A 16,081-nucleotide genomic window follows, 5' to 3' on the forward strand; every position below is an offset into this window, starting at 1 on the left:
TTAACTGTTAATTGTTTGCTTGTGAAATGCTCATTTTGTCCACTTAGACTTACTTTGCGTCCTGTAAATAGCGGATGCGCTCTTGGTGCGACGCAGCTGACTCTTAAAGGGAATGGGAGATGAGACTCTAATTGGTTTATTCTCAAAACACACCTATAACTCATTAAGAAAATAAACTCACCCTTTTAGACCATGCGCCGAAGCGCAAGGCAGATTTCCCGTCCTTAAATTAGCAAAAACACATCCTGACACGCCCTGAAAGAGTTTGCGCCCTGCGTTTTGCGCTTTGCGCATGGACCGTCAAAATAGAGCCCTCAGTGTCATTAGTCTCTTAGTGTCCTACCAGTGACGATATACAGCCATATTGCACTGTTGCGAGTGTGGTATTGCGTTTATACAACAGTTCGACAGCATCATCGTGTATATGAAAAAGAAAATCGAACACAGAGAGTCTACAAATTCTTTTGTGAGAGAAATTACTTTTTTCCACTATTCATTTACATCTGCAGCTGACATCAGAACAGCAGAAATCGTTGCTACTTCACAAACGTCAATTTAAACAGATAATACGCTAGAGAATGATGCAACAGGTGATTTTGCACACATTTTAAGATTATGGCTGAACAGCATGAAATGGCATCAGTCTAGAGACATTTCTCAGTATTTCTCTGCTGCAATCGGAAAACCACTATAATTACCCCTGAAAAAGCCAAAGCAAGGCAAACACCACCAGATTACAGTTGTGTTTGCGATAAGGAAAAAAGCTATACACATGCGGGCATTTCTTCTTTCTTTTTTACTGAACTAGTCTGCAGTAATGAAAACAGGAGACTCATTATAAACAAACAGATGGACCAACAGCTGCAATATTTGCCAAATTGTAGTGAGTTTATTGATCTGCTGTCACTTTATGTGGGCGGAGTAATACACAAGGGTGAAAAGGCTGTATGAGTGCTGTTATTGTATTAGCCAATCAGATTCGAGAACCAGACAGAACTGTTGTATAAGTACACATACATCGTACAATTATTCATAGTACTCTCCATAACTCTGTTTACATTGAATTGAGTTTAACATCTGAAAATACTGACTTTTACTTCCATAACAACTTTTGGAAAGGCAAACAAAAAAAAATCATTTACTGCACTGCATAAGCTAATATTATCTCAGAAATAAGCTTTACTGCTTGGGTTTCCACTGACTTTGTGTTGTAAGATTGCTTCAAAGTTTATTTTTACATTTCACATAAGGTAGTACTGTGCTATTCTCACTGGAAGCAGAACAAGCCACAATCTTGGAAGTGACATCAAATGACATCTCGCTGAACAAAAGAACCACAAATCCCAGATTAACATGTAACAGCATCTCCAATATGGTAGGAATGTAGAGGAAGAGACATGGTGAATGACAGGGTACATAACAAAGCAACAAAATTCATTAATGACAAGATAGTACAGTGGGGAAATAAGTATTGAACACATCATGTTTCTCCCTGGGAATAATGTTTCTAAATGAGCTGCTGACATGGAATTGAACCGGATTTTGACAAAAATCCAAACAATACAAACATAAAAACAAAACTAAACAAAAACAATCTGAAAAATGAGTTATGTGTAATAAAAATGACACAAGGAGAAAGTACTGAACTACTGAAATGTATTTAATACCTTATATAAAAGGCTGTTTTGGTATTGGTAGGTTAATTACATCTCTCATATGGAGAATGAGGTCATATGCATTCCTCAAGTATGATTTTTTCACAGACTTCAGCAGAGTGTAAAAATGTTGATGGCTCTATGGGTCTCATCCATCAAATTTGGTCATTATTTTGTATTGTCTATTGGATACAAGTCAAGTGATTGACTGGGCCATTCTGCAGCTTGATTTTCTTTCTCTGAAACCATTCAAGAGTTTCCTTGGTTGTGTTTTGGATGATTGTCGTGCTAAAATGTCCACTCTGGTTTCATCTTATCATCCTGATAATGTAGATGTTGGACTGAAGCAGCTAATATACATTTACAATGGCGAAGGGCAGAGGGTTGCTGAATAACTACTGAGAGATTTAAGCTGCTTTCTGGGCTTTCACTGCTTTTCTACACCTTCCTTTCTTCATGTGTCATTTTATTTTATTAGACATAACTTCATTTGTAAACTAATTAATTTGTTTTTTGTTGCATACTGTATATGGATTTGTTTGTTTGTTAGGGTTAGGGTTAGGGTTAGTTGTTGTGAAAAGTTCAAGTCAATATTACGTTTAGAAATATGTTTTCTGAGAGAAATGGTGATATGTTCAATATTTATTTCCCCCACACTGTATGTTCTATAGTTTGCCTGCTCCTACACAATAAAAAAAAAAATGCACTTACTCATCATAGTGTATATACTTATAGGAAGGGCCTGACATTAACTTTTTTGATCACCAGCCACTGTGGCTAGTAGATTTCCAACATTACTAGCCACTCGCCATTTTCACTAGCCACACTTTTTTTGTTGGGAAAATATATTTTATATGCATATATTTGACTTTGACATGCTAAGATAATTTGGTTTAGATGTTGTGAACATGTCCACAACATGCCTCCTAATAAATTTAACTTCTTGTGTGTGTTTTGTATTAGCTTGCAGTGTGCATGAGCAAATGGGTTGTCCGCAATGTAAAAAGTTTTTATTTCACATCACTTTTTACAGCTTAGAATTAAGGATTTACCAAATTTATCTCTGACCACACCAAATAAGTATTTCTTAGCCACAATGTTTTAATGTGTCAAAACAAGGAAAATATAGCTGTACAAGTGCACTTTTTAATTTAACAAAACTTTTCTTTAAAAAAAAAAACATTACATTTAAAAAAAAGAATTATTGTCATGTATATAAAATATGCACAGTAATCTGTCCTGGCTAAAAGTCCCAGATCCGCAGTTAACTACACATAAACGGGGAGTAATCTCCCATTAAAGCAATGTTATTGTAAAAAATATAATTAAACCATACTAACAAAAATAACTAAGCAAAAGAAAGCAGGTGAAACACACCGTGTGTGATAATGAAAGGATGATCACATGCACACAGTTAATGTAGGCCTGTTAATCTGTTCAAAGATTAATTCAAATGAAAGCAGTGACTGCTGCTGCTTACAAAAGAATATGTGTGTTTTTTTTTTAATCTTGAGCTCTCGAAAGCAGCAGGTTTGTTGGTGCACGATCATCACTTTTTGTCCAGTCAATTTCAAAGGGAACCGATCGCACCACTTGTGGTTTCTCTAGGCACGAGATACGCGCAAGTAAAAGGGAGTAATTGCACGAATATTGGGCCATGCTTATTGTCAAACCCTGCTTTTAAGAAAACTACAATTCAAAAATGATTTCCAACCAGCCAAAGTGGCTAGTGGAGGTGTCTGTCTAACCGCCAGAAATCTACCTGCATTTGGGGGGTTGGCGGGTGTAAAGCCCTGCTTATAGGGCATAAAAAGGTGATTTGGAAAGCAGCATAGGTGTCCATCCACTTCAGGATCTATCTCTCGCTGTTTTGTCTGTCTCTCTCTCTAACCTTTAGAAATTTAATAGGGTCTTCAACTCGCACAGCCACAGAGACATCTGTCACTGGCACGGCTTGATCAATAGCAGGCACATTTGAATAAAAAAGGCACTGTGAACCCCTACAGCGCCGGTTGGCAGAGTCGACGTGCTCTTCTGGTTGCTGTGGCAGGGCCTCAGGCTGCCCTACAGGTTTGTGGGCTTCTGTCCCACCTTGGCCTCAGGTGAATGTGCCGACTTGTAATCCAGACTAATCCAGTTGGTGTGCCGGGATCTGGTTTTCACACCATGGCTCGGTTTTCTGCCATTTCCACTAGACTATCTTTCTCACACACATTGTCGTGTGTAAACTGACACACACTCTGGGCGGACGCCAGCGCAAGCCTATGCAGACACAATGCAGCAGTCCAAAGCCTACAGTCAACAACACTGATGCCAGAAGGGTAGAGGAAATTCACAGTTTCGCATTTAAATCGCTGCTCTTTAACTGACATGCATATCGGTGTGCTTTTACACGTACCCTTTTTAGAAAGGATCTGTCTGGCACAAGTTTAAACGAATGTTCAAAAGAGCGTGCGTGACCATTAAGGAAGCAATTTGGTGATGATTTCCTCAGGCTAAAATGTGACTGTATTAAAGCAGAATCAGATTAGCTGAGGGTATGAGAGGAAGACAAAAAAACTCTTTTCTATTTTTACAACATTAAATGGCACCTATTTTACCTGTTTTTAAAAGATGTAAGAGAAGCCTTTGGTGTCTTCAGAATGTGTCTGTAAAGTTTCAGCTTTAAATACTTTTTATTATTTATTATGGCCTCCAGAAATTGCCTATGTTGCTGTCTGATTAAATTGTAGCTGTTTGTGTAGCCTGTGCCTTTAAATAAAAATCAGCTGCTTCTCCCCACCCACTGTTCCCACATGCATGTCGGCTTCTCATCATGCATTACGTCAGATAAACAGCAGTCAGTGACAGAGAAAGACTCGGATGAAGTTCATTAGTCAAAAATACGAAGCATGTTTATTTGATGTATTTGTGGTGGAGTTTATTCAAGCCTCACACAAATGCTGTTCGCAGTACACACACAGACATATTTGCGTTTACTGACATCATGGGGCCATGGTGATTATATTGGTTAAGAATTACACAACAATCTTTGTCTTTATTACAAACATGCTCTGTTTTAAAAACATTTAAACTTAGAAAACTTCACAGAGACTTAGAACAAATAATTTAATCAGTTTATAAATTAAAAAAATTTCCAATGTCCCAATATGTAAGAAATGTTCTGTGGACATGTGCATACATGTTATTGTAGAAACATGGCGTCTGTCAATCAAACCGGTGGATGGGGAAAATTGCAGTCTTATATCATGCTGTGGTGGGTCTCAAAATCCCTGAGATTTGGATTCTATTTTAACGTCAGGAAATTTACAAAAAGAGACTTGTTGTGTGTCTATCACTTCAATAGGACAGTAAACACTATACATACACACAGTTCTGTCCAAACATCTTACAAAACTGGATTTTTATTATAGGTGCCCTTTAAAACTTTAATTATATTTGTAATTTATGTACACGCAAACATTTTATAATTTTATTATAACTAGTGTTATAACTATTCTTTTTCTTGTTTTTGTTATTATTATAATACACAGTTGAAGTCAAATTTATTTCCAAAATCATGTTCAACTGAGCAAAGAATTTTTCACTGTATTTAATATTTTTACTTCTGGAGAGAGTCGGGTTTTATTTTGGCTAGAATAAAAGCAGTTTTAAATAAAAAAACAATATTCAATATTATTTATTAAATATATAAGCAATATATATTAAATAAATAAACTGATTAGCTAATAATTACCTTAACTAAATACCCTAACTCACCTTTTTTTTCCGATTGCCTACAGAACAAACCACTGTTATACAATGGCTTAACAGATTTTCCTAACTTACCTAATTAAACTAATTCACATTGTTAAGCCTTTAATTTACACTTATAATATTTCATCATTAATAATAATAACTATTGTATTAGTGTATTTTTATAAAAGTTGTGTACGTTAAAATAAAATTCACACAAAGAGAGAATGAGAATGAAAGCATTTCAGCAGAATAAAACGTCTCTATTATAAACAAGTTTCCACATCAAAACAAATGCTTCTGCATATCCTCCCTGTTTGTATCCCAGGCCTCATTTCGTGGCTCACGGGGGCCTCTAAGATTTACAGTACCCCACAGTTTTACACTATTTTACAGTGGCAGCAGCAGAGGGTCTGGCTCTTCCTGAAACGCTGGCCTATTCCATCAATAAATGAGGGCACTGGGGCCTACAGGAGATGAAAAATGAGTCCATTTTAAGGTACACTAGGGGAGCTGGGGATCTGATTTGGGCAAGGAGCCCCATGGAGTGACATCACAAGGGAGGAGAGATGTGACGCGGGCTGGAAAAAACAGGGCTGTGTGTGTTGTATGTGGTGCTAAAAATAGCTGAGGATGGACACATTCAGACACAGCGAAGCAGGCAACGACAAAGGTGTCTGGAAAATAGTGATTAAAGCGCCAGCTTCATGTTACGTAACCATAAGTGTGTGCTAACAGGTCACTGAATAGCGTGAAAAAGAAAGTGACACAGTCTGGCTTACATCTCAACACGGTCGGAGGTGCCGAAACAGATCCTCACCAAATACATTTTGAGAAGAAGAAAGAGTCTGGTGCTATCTTTAACACTGCTGAGACTGAGACATACTTTAATATGAAAAATAAATGATAAAACTACTGATACCGAGGGTTGGTCATTTTTGCACAAAACCTATATTAGACCAGAAAATTTGTAAAAAGTATTTTTAGATATAGTCCAAAACTTCTCAGTTATTTACTAATGCCAATATAGTGCATGTCAGTTGAGTGCATTAGAGTACATCAGTGAGGGGTAAAGGAAAATGAGTGAGCAAATTCACACACTGACGTAAATAACATGAGCCAGAGAGACCTCAAACCTTAGTGCATATGTTATATGTGCCTTTTGGATTTATGAATTGTGTCCCTTTTCATGTCAAATTGATTGTATTGTTTATTACAATGACAAATATAACTGCAGGTCACATTGATCTGCTCTGTAAGTTACGTATATTTATGGGAATAAAAACATGTATTACAATAAAGGTGCAGTAGGTGTTCAGGTGTCCAGAATGCTAGCATTAGCATAATAGCTTAGAAATTGACGTCCCTCCCCTTCCGTCTCAAGCCACGCCTCTTTAAGTCATGAATGTGCAAATGCTGATGGCGATAGACAACCTTATATAACACTAGATCATGTCATTCACAAGTTATGGAGACACACACTTTGTCCAGTGTAGTTGTTGACAGGTCAGCGGGTGTAGGAATTTTATTTCCCCCAAAACAGACATTGGGATAAAGTTGGTTATATATTTGCACATTCTGACTTTCTCCTTAATAATATAATTTCAGAACAGTATTGTTTGAAAACTCTAAATAGTGTAATTAAATAATCTGTCAATTTCCTATAAAATACAACATCATTGATAGTTGGTTAAATAGTGCTAATGTTGTTTTGAAGTCATTCATACACACTATTTCAGACTGTATATTCAAAGTAGCATTAGAGTGGGAGTGTGACACGATGTTACTGTTCAAAAATGAATAAATGTGTGAATATAAATCAAACTTCACCTCAGTGAAGCTGGTTAGGTGGAAGAGCGCAATTTACTTTTGTTTCGTTATTCAACTAAATAAAACACAGATCAAAAAAAAGCTAAAAACAGAAATGTCCTGCCATCATTTTACATTACGTTTATGTTACTAAGACAACAAGCAACTTACTATTCATTTTCAATTGTGCTTGCTGCTCCTCACATACATCACTTGTTCTCTTTTTACTCTTGAACAATTAAATTAATGCTTAAGTCTATTTAACTGACTATAATATCGATACTGTAAATGGTATTCTGTCAAATCAATATTTTGAGGAACAGTTTTAGTGGCTGAAACACACTTCCATGCGTATAAATCCATTCATAAACAAGAACACAATCTGCATAGGCTTTGAATGGCTAAAATAGTTTTAAAACATACCTGTCTAAAAGTAATACCTAGCAGGTAGTAGTCCCTAACAGGTAAAAATAATTCTGATATTGACTCAGGATTTTAAAAAGTTTTGGTTTTGCATTTTTGGCAGAATCTTTGGCAGAATCTTTGGCCCTATTAAAAAGATCTTTCTTTTATTGGATACAAGGCTACGCTGGTCTTTCAGAAAGAAGTCTTTCAGGTTGATGCTGTTTTCCTGAAGTCTCTCTCACGCAAATGATATATCTGTCTGCTCAAAGAGGCTGCGCAGAAATACACATTTAAATTTGTTGATAGACAGTTTGAGATATCTGTTGTAATTAAGTTGTTTGTCGGTCCAACAATTGTTACGTGGATGAACATTTTTTTGTCTTATGCCATACCCAGAATATAAAAATACATATTTGAAGTCAGAATTATTATATTATTATTATATTTTTGTTATTTTTTAAATATTTCCTTAATGATGTTTAATAGAGCAAAACATTTTTTTTCTGGAGAAAGTTTTTTTTGTTTTTGTTTTTTACCAGCTAGAATAAAAGCAGATTTAATTTTTTTTAAAACCATTTTAAGGTCAATATTATTAGCCCCTTTAAGCTATATGTTTTTCGATAATCTATAGAACAAACCATTATTAAAAAATAACTTGCCCAATTATTTAATAATTAAACTAAATGCAACCCTAAAGAGACCATAGAAAGGTTAAACTGATTATTTTTGGTTCGCTTGGCTTGGTCTTACAAAATCCGAGGGTTTTCATCATTACATTCTCTCAACCTCTTATTTTACTTTCTTTACTCTTCTTTTCACTTGTGTGAATGTGTTAGGTGTTAGTTTCTGTTAGATTAGTCAATAAAGTTTAATTTTGTATAAAGAAAGGTGCTTGTACATATTTATGAATCTAATGTCTTAAACTTGGATCTTGCTACCCTGCTTAAACATAAATGGGTTTTTATTTTGATAGCAAAAGCCGTAATTAAAGTCAACAGTCCGTTTGAACGATCGCTGGATGATTTGTTTGTTCGAATTTAAAGAGTCAATACTTTTGAAGCCCCGTTCAAATGAATCTTCTTCCCTTTGAGCTAATTTGCAAAAGTATTAATGGTGGAGAATATTTTTTTTAAGAAGAGTTATTTTAAAATCTTACATTCAGAATAGTTAATGTTGACTGGACTAAAGCAAACAAATCAAGCCAATGTTATACAAAAGTCTGAGCCTATTAAAAAAATAAAAAATAGCAATACAACATGTAATATTCAAAAGACAGAAACTGAGAGAACAAAAATGATCTGTGGGCTGGTTACTAAATAATAATTAGTGGAGTCTGACTGGATGTTTTATCTGACAGCGAATATTTGCCGTTTATTAAAAACATTTTTTATACCCATTCAGAAAATACAATATTTGATCATATTTCCCGTCACCGCTTTTCTTCCTGGTATTGATTTCCTGCCAACATTTGATGTCAAACAAGCATGCTAGTATTTTGAAATTTAAATTACAGAAAGACGAAGAGAATGAGAAATGGGAAGGCTTCAGCCGAGTTATAAAGCAGCAGGAAGAGAACAGGGGCAGATAAATTGGACAGAACGCTGTTTTGTAATGATTTCACTGAGAAATAAGGTATAGGGAGCATAAGAGGTCTTGGAAAGACTCCTGCCCGCGAGCTGTCTGCCAGTGCCTCGGCATTAAACATCTTCTGTCATCTAATTTCCTGGCTCCCCTGTGTGCACAATCCAACATGGGTGTTCCAGAGACAACACCATTAATATTTCAGCTCGGAAAGCAAAAGGCTTAAACAGCCAGAACCTGTACATCCTGATAACACTTTGTACCTGGAGCTCTGTCAGCATATTTATCTTAGCGCCTCGCAATTGCTCTCTTCCTCTTCGTCGTCTACCAACTCAAAACACAATAATGTTTTGTAAGGATGTTCAGCCCTGATTCCAATCTCCTGAATGTACTTGCTCTGATTGGGAGTGGAGCTGGAAATAATGCACCAAGACTGATGACAGCAGGCTGAATATGTTTGCGGCCTATCAGACAGTGAAATAAGATTGCTTATACTGCGCTTCTGTTGTTCTTATCTACCTTTACCAAGAAACACTCATCTGCGGAGGCCATAAAAAGGTGCACTGATCACAAGGAATGGTCAATTAATCCAAAATGTTTTAGAGACTCGCATCAGGGCGCATTTTTATCTGATTGTTTAGAAAGTAGGAGCCAACAGTGCTGTCATTACCTTGTCCAAAAGAGCTGCCCGGACGCTTGACACTTCCAAGCTGATAAAGTGTGTCCTTGGATTGGGATGCTTCTTGACCCACTTCAACTACCTGGACCTGCTGTAAGGGGGCGCTCCATTTGAGGGTGTACTTGGGACCAACTGGGACCAAACTGCTGATGTCAGGGGGCCCCCTGGTGGTGACAAGGAAAAACGTGTAAAGATGAACAGTATTTGCATAAATATAAATAGATTGAGGCTGACTGATCAGCTGTGAGTATATTGTGGAGAGACTTCCAGCTGTTTGGAGGGTTTGTTATTATTTATCAGGGCTCAATGGTGTATTTCAGTCACATTTGTAACTAAAAATAAATGTGTGAATGTAGAATGTATTTAAAGGGATAGTTCTATCAAAAATTTCAATTTATTCATAACTTCAAACCTATTCAGAACCTTTTAACACAGAAGATGATATACTGATGAATGACATCTATAGTATGGGGAGAGGGAAATACTATAAATGCATACTGATACTAGTTTATAGAATTAAAATATAAGAGGTTTGGAACAAGTGATGAGTGAGTAAATGTATGTGTGTTTTTTTAAGTCCATGTCAGCAACCATGGCTATTTTCATGGCAAAAACATTTCATTGGAATTTTAAAATTTTAAGTGGGATATTTTAATTTGGATTTGACTTTAATAAATGTATTTTTTGTGATGATATTGCAACAACTGATCATTTTTTTCACTGTTTGTGGATGCATTATGGTCAGATGTTTATGACTGGCTTTACCCAAGGATTCCACACCTCAGGATCTTTAATGTGAATCACATCATTTATGGACTTGTAATAGACAGTAATGAAGATATCTTCCTAATCAACAAAAATCCTTATGCTTGGAATATTTTACATACATAAATCAAATTTTTTGAAGGTGAAACCAATGTTTTGTGCTTTTTATAATGAGATTATTTCATATAAAATCCCTTAAGATAATAAAAACAAAAAGTGCAATTAATTTTCTATCTTTGATAGAAAAGTATAACTTACAGGAAAACCCCCCAGTCCTTTTTAGTTCTTTATTATATTTAGTTATCTATGATTTATGCTAAAGTTTAGGGTCAGTTTTTGGTCAGTTTTTTATGTTTTTACTCGGCACTTATTAATTGTAAAAAAAAAAAAAATTAATTGTAAAATAAAATTTCAAATAACTGCTGTCTTACTGTATGTAGTTTCAAATAAAATGACTACTCCAGTCAATATTAATATTACCGTTAATAATAATAATAATAATAATAATAATAATAATTAATATTAGTGATTTATGAAGACTGGAGTAATGAAGCAAAAAAATTTCATCTTTAAAATCACTGGTACAAATTATTAAATTAAATTATAAACTACTTTTAACAGTTATTTTATAGTGCAATAACATTTCACAATTGTACAATTTGTACTGTATTTTTAATTAAATAAATGCAGCTTTGGTGTGGAGAAGAAGATTATTTTAAAACATTTAAAATCCTACTGACCCCTAACTTTTGACCCGTATTGTATGTCTTGTGGGTTTAGAATGATAAGGTTCAGTAATGACTTAATTTTAGCTTTGGGGTGAATTAACCCTTTAAATAAATACAGTTTGAAGCAAAATGTTTGAAATTACAACAAATTCTGCTTGTAAAATTGCTAAATTATTAGCCCTTCTGTGATTTATTTTCTTTTAACAGTATTTCTTGTATTTTTTTTTCTAGAGAAAGTCTTTTTTTTTCTACTGGTATATAATGACTTGCCTAATTACGCTAATTTGCCTGATTAATCTAATTAGCCTAATTAAGTCTTTAAATTGCACTTTAACCTAAATACTAGTAACTTAAAAATATCTAGTAGAAACTATGTACTGTCATCATGGCAGATAAAAGAAATCAGTAGAGCTACTAAAAACTATTATGTTTAGAAATGTGTTGAAGAAATCATATTTCAGTTATACAGAAATTGGGCGAATAAAGGTGGGCTAATAACTTTGACTTTGACTGTTATATTTTGGTGCAAATTATGAGCATATATGTCCTTGTGGAAGAATGTAATAAGCCCCGAAAATACTCTCGTAAAGGGGGATCTGCAGCGGGATTATGTTGAGTCACGCTTCAGAAGAACAGAGAACCACCCTGCTGCAGTAGAGGGACCAACTCAACAGATCTGAACTTCACCATCAGTGTGAGCTTTTTCACTTAGCTGTTTACCTTTTGCACTGCTGAGATGTGATCAATGGTGCTGTCATAGATAATCTATTTGAGTGGAACAGAAGAGCGCTTTATGCCAGTGATCTATGGGGATAATTCCTGTCTCTGTAGCTAAACACCCCGCTATTTGTCCCCAGATAATGAAGGCCCATTTGACTCTGCTCAATTCTGTCCTGTGCCTTAGCCATTAGCTAACCCTCTAACATTGACTGGGGGGTATTTGGGGGGAACGTCACTGTAATGCTTCAGGAGACTCATATTTAGATCGGCTGATGAGCGACAATCTGTCAAAAGAGGGATGGAGGAAGAAAGAAAAAGTCAATCGACCTTGCACAGGACACATACTTGACATTGATGTTGGCACAGATGAGCACGTCACCGAAGAGAAAGACTTTCCGCTCCTTAGACTTGAGGACCTGTCCTCGTTCACCGTACACCGTCTCAATCAGCGTCTCACAAAGGATCAAAGAGCTCTGCTCCGAGTTGAGCAACTGAAGAAAAAGACAGGGGACACACTGATTACACGTAAGTCTTACAAAATAGAGGCTACAATTACATGGCTACACACTTACTTAGAGGCCACAGCGTGGCATATAAGACACTTGAAGGTTCACAGGCAGGCACCACAGAAGATTGGAAACACAGTGGTAGATTTGTAGTGGAAAAGGTTGTGGGAATAAAAGCCAATCTTGAAGAAAATACTCCTTTCAAACTGAATTGACAAGCACAAAGTTGCATCCACAAACTATCTAAATTTGACTGCATGTGTACAATAAAAATAGAGGACCACTAAAGGTTCTTTTATTACATAAATAGTTTTAGAATGATGTCTAAACTGAAGAGGCATTTATAATGTCATTATGACCTTACTTACCTTAAAACTGCTTTCAAATAAATGTCATTTGTTGCAGCACTTTTGATTGTTCATTCACTTGCAGGGTCTGCTCCATCAATTTGAATTCAATTTAGAAACCCATTTGAGTTTTATGCACTAAAGTAAAAAGGACAAACTTATATAATTATAATATTTTGGTAATGGTTTGGAAAAGAAACATTCTTTATTTAATAAAACTTTAAATGTGTTTCTTGGGAAAATTGATTTAATATAATGGAGCAGGTCGCACTAAACTGAATTTTATTTAAAGAAACTTTTGAGGGTTCTTTAGAAAAACTAAATCCTTTTCTAACAGCAAAAAAGCATCTATTATATGTTAGTCACATTTTAGTTAGTCATGTTTTTTAAAGAAATCTTTAAATGGCAGTTTAATTAAGCTATTTTGGTATGTAGTTATTTAACGTAGTTATTAATGCTATAGAAATGACTTATAAGCTCAAGCTGATTCAACTAAAAATGTAAAGCTGCAACATTTAGAAGCTTTCAGAACTTCCTTTAAGTGATCCTTTGTGTTAACAACAAACCGTCAGAATTTGGACGTCAGAGTGAATAAGTGAAGTTTATTCATAAACTAATTTTGAGAGGATCATGTGCTTATGTCCACGGCTGGTTTCATATTTAGATATCATATGATTTAGAATACACCCATCCACCCCTACTTCTCCCCATCTTTCCTAGATTCATCAAGGACAGGGTGGCACAGTGGCTCAGTGGTTAGCACTGTCGCCTCAAAGCCTTTAATGCAGTGTCCATGTAAGAAATGTAGGTTTGTTTGTTGTTTCACTTCCATACGAATAGATCTTATACTGTAAACATCACAAAAGAGGCTGTGATTAAGAAGTATGACTAGACTTTTTTTTTTTTTTTTTGCAGCTTTTTATTCCTGCAAACTTATTTATTGTGGTGTGTTGATTGTTTTATGCATTTACTAAGCCATTGGTTTTAGTTGACACTGGCTGCCAAAATGTATCAATTGTAAATGTTTTGCTATTAGATTTAATGCTATAATGACAATTAAATTGAAAGTGTGTCCATTGATGGAATTTCTAAATCTAATGTGTGGATTTGCATAAATAAAAGCAGTAAGTGGAGTACTGCAGTTCAGTCATTTTCACACACACACACACACACACACACACAAAAAAATTAGTTTGAAGTACATTTTAACTCTAAGAAGTGTTAACATTTTAACATTGGTAAGGAGTTCATGTTATACCCAAATGTAAAAGTACTCTCTGTAGGATTACAACTTTAACTCCAGAAAGAGTTAAAATTTAACCAAAAAAAAAAAAGTTTTATAATTCAACTCCAAAAGCAGAGTGATTTTACCTCTGCGGGGGAGTAAATTTGATGGTCACAAATGTACACTCAGATTGAGTTGATTTTAACTCCCAGGGAGTTTATTTCCAAGACCAGAATTTGCTGGGCATTCAATGGATAACCATATGCTGATATACAGCTGATATACAGTAGTTGGTGGTTCATTCCGCCTTGGATCTTCTGAGCTCAGGGCTCGCTCCCAGGACAGCATCCCAACACGCTTTATACTCAATCATCAGCTGAGTGTGAACTCTTGAAAAAAGTATTTCCATTACAATTATTCCTCTATAAAGTGCAAATCTGTCAAAACTGCAAATAAGGTATACCTTTTTTAAAACTACATCAGCCCAACATGCAATACTACACACTTCATTTGTTTACTGTATAGCCATTCTATATTCATCCATGAATGCAAAACAAGGCAGGGGACAAAAACAAGATCATAATGTGCATTGTGTTAGGAGACAGTCCCAGAGTTCATCCTCATTACATCAGCAGTGAAACCCAATGTCCAGCGGCTCAAATAAATATTGCTTGCTGGTGTTTGATCAGTCAGGAGTGTAGTTGTATAAATAATGCATCTGCTTCTGTAGCCCGCATCACACAAAATGAGTCGCCGGATCCAGAGGGAATTGGCAACACTGCTTGGCCTTTGTTGAAATGCATTGAAAAATTAGACCTTCAGTCAGTCAGAAAACAGGCTTCGGGCTTCAGTGTTTTTATAGTAAGAGCGCCCCATGAAGGCTGAACACAGAATTTTCCAGGGAAGGACAGATATCATTTTCAGGGACTTGGGAGTGTGACTGAAATGGTTTGTAAGTTAGGATGGATGTCTGCGAGCGTGAGTGAGAGAAAGAGATGTATGTGACATGCTTGCTGAGGAGTGACAGAGAGATGCTTGTACACCATACTATCTGCTGCCCTACTAACTCACATAGCCTGAGACTGACGATGAATATTTCATTGCGTGTATATGGGGTAATGGAACAGACTGGAACGCACAGCCGGGATGCTTGAAAAAAAAAATTATGGTAAGGATTGAGCCTCTGCAGTGGGTGATGCACTCACGACACATACCTGTACAGTAAAAGCCATTCAAGAACACAAGACAACTTCAAAACTTGCCTTCTACTTTCTTGTTACTCTCGACTTTAGGAAATGCATAAAAATAAACAAACAACTGAAGGTGATTTTTTTTTCATTTGAAGCATTGGATTCAGAATAATGTGCATTGAAAACACTCCGCTTCGGCTGAGGTGAGAAAGAAAACAAGACCAACAGAACAAGCTGTATGGTAATTCCATCTGCTATTCTGTAATAACAAATGTGTTAGATAATTAGCAGCGGTGTCTGATTCTGAAAGTGAGCATATTAGTTATTGGAGTTATTGCAAGAGAGTCTCTTCATCTTAAACGCTCTTCTTTGTGCATTGATTGAAAGAGTGCGGTTCTGTCAAAGGCTTGGTTTCCATTTATACTATATTATAAATTATACAGTATGAGAAACATGTATAATTAAACGGTTGGTGTGGGAATAAGAGACATGCATGTGTGTCACAAATGGCTACTGATAAAATTATAAGCTTGTGGATAAAACTTGTCAGTGCATCTTTATGAATGATGCACAGGTGACAAGCCAATGAATGAACTTATATTTAATATGCATAAACACATTTTAGCTTTGAAATGTGGAAACCAAATCATAACACATTCTAACTATTATTTAAATACTTTATTTGCCGGTTTGTATGTGCTGTATTTAAAAATGTCTTTAATTACAATATATATAT

The 16,081-nt window shown here is 35.6% G+C and overlaps 1 protein-coding gene across 2 annotated transcripts in view; it reads right to left on the reverse strand.

The window, feature by feature from the left end:
- arhgef10la (Rho guanine nucleotide exchange factor 10 like a) overlaps window positions 1-16,081 on the reverse strand; it is a 236,506-nt gene that overhangs the window by 147,808 nt on the left and 72,617 nt on the right. For both annotated transcript variants that reach the window (XM_087273828.1, XM_087273829.1), the window contains 2 exons: window positions 12,423-12,568; window positions 9,856-10,028 (listed from right to left, as the gene is read on the reverse strand). In XM_087273828.1, coding sequence (XP_087129954.1) covers window positions 9,856-10,028; window positions 12,423-12,568 — 319 coding nt within the window. The remainder of the gene's footprint in view (window positions 1-9,855; window positions 10,029-12,422; window positions 12,569-16,081) is intronic.

Source organism: Danio rerio, chromosome 11 (genome assembly GCF_052040795.2).
Source record: "Danio rerio strain M-AB ecotype USA chromosome 11, GRCz13ab, whole genome shotgun sequence".
Taxonomy (NCBI): domain Eukaryota; kingdom Metazoa; phylum Chordata; class Actinopteri; order Cypriniformes; family Danionidae; genus Danio; species Danio rerio.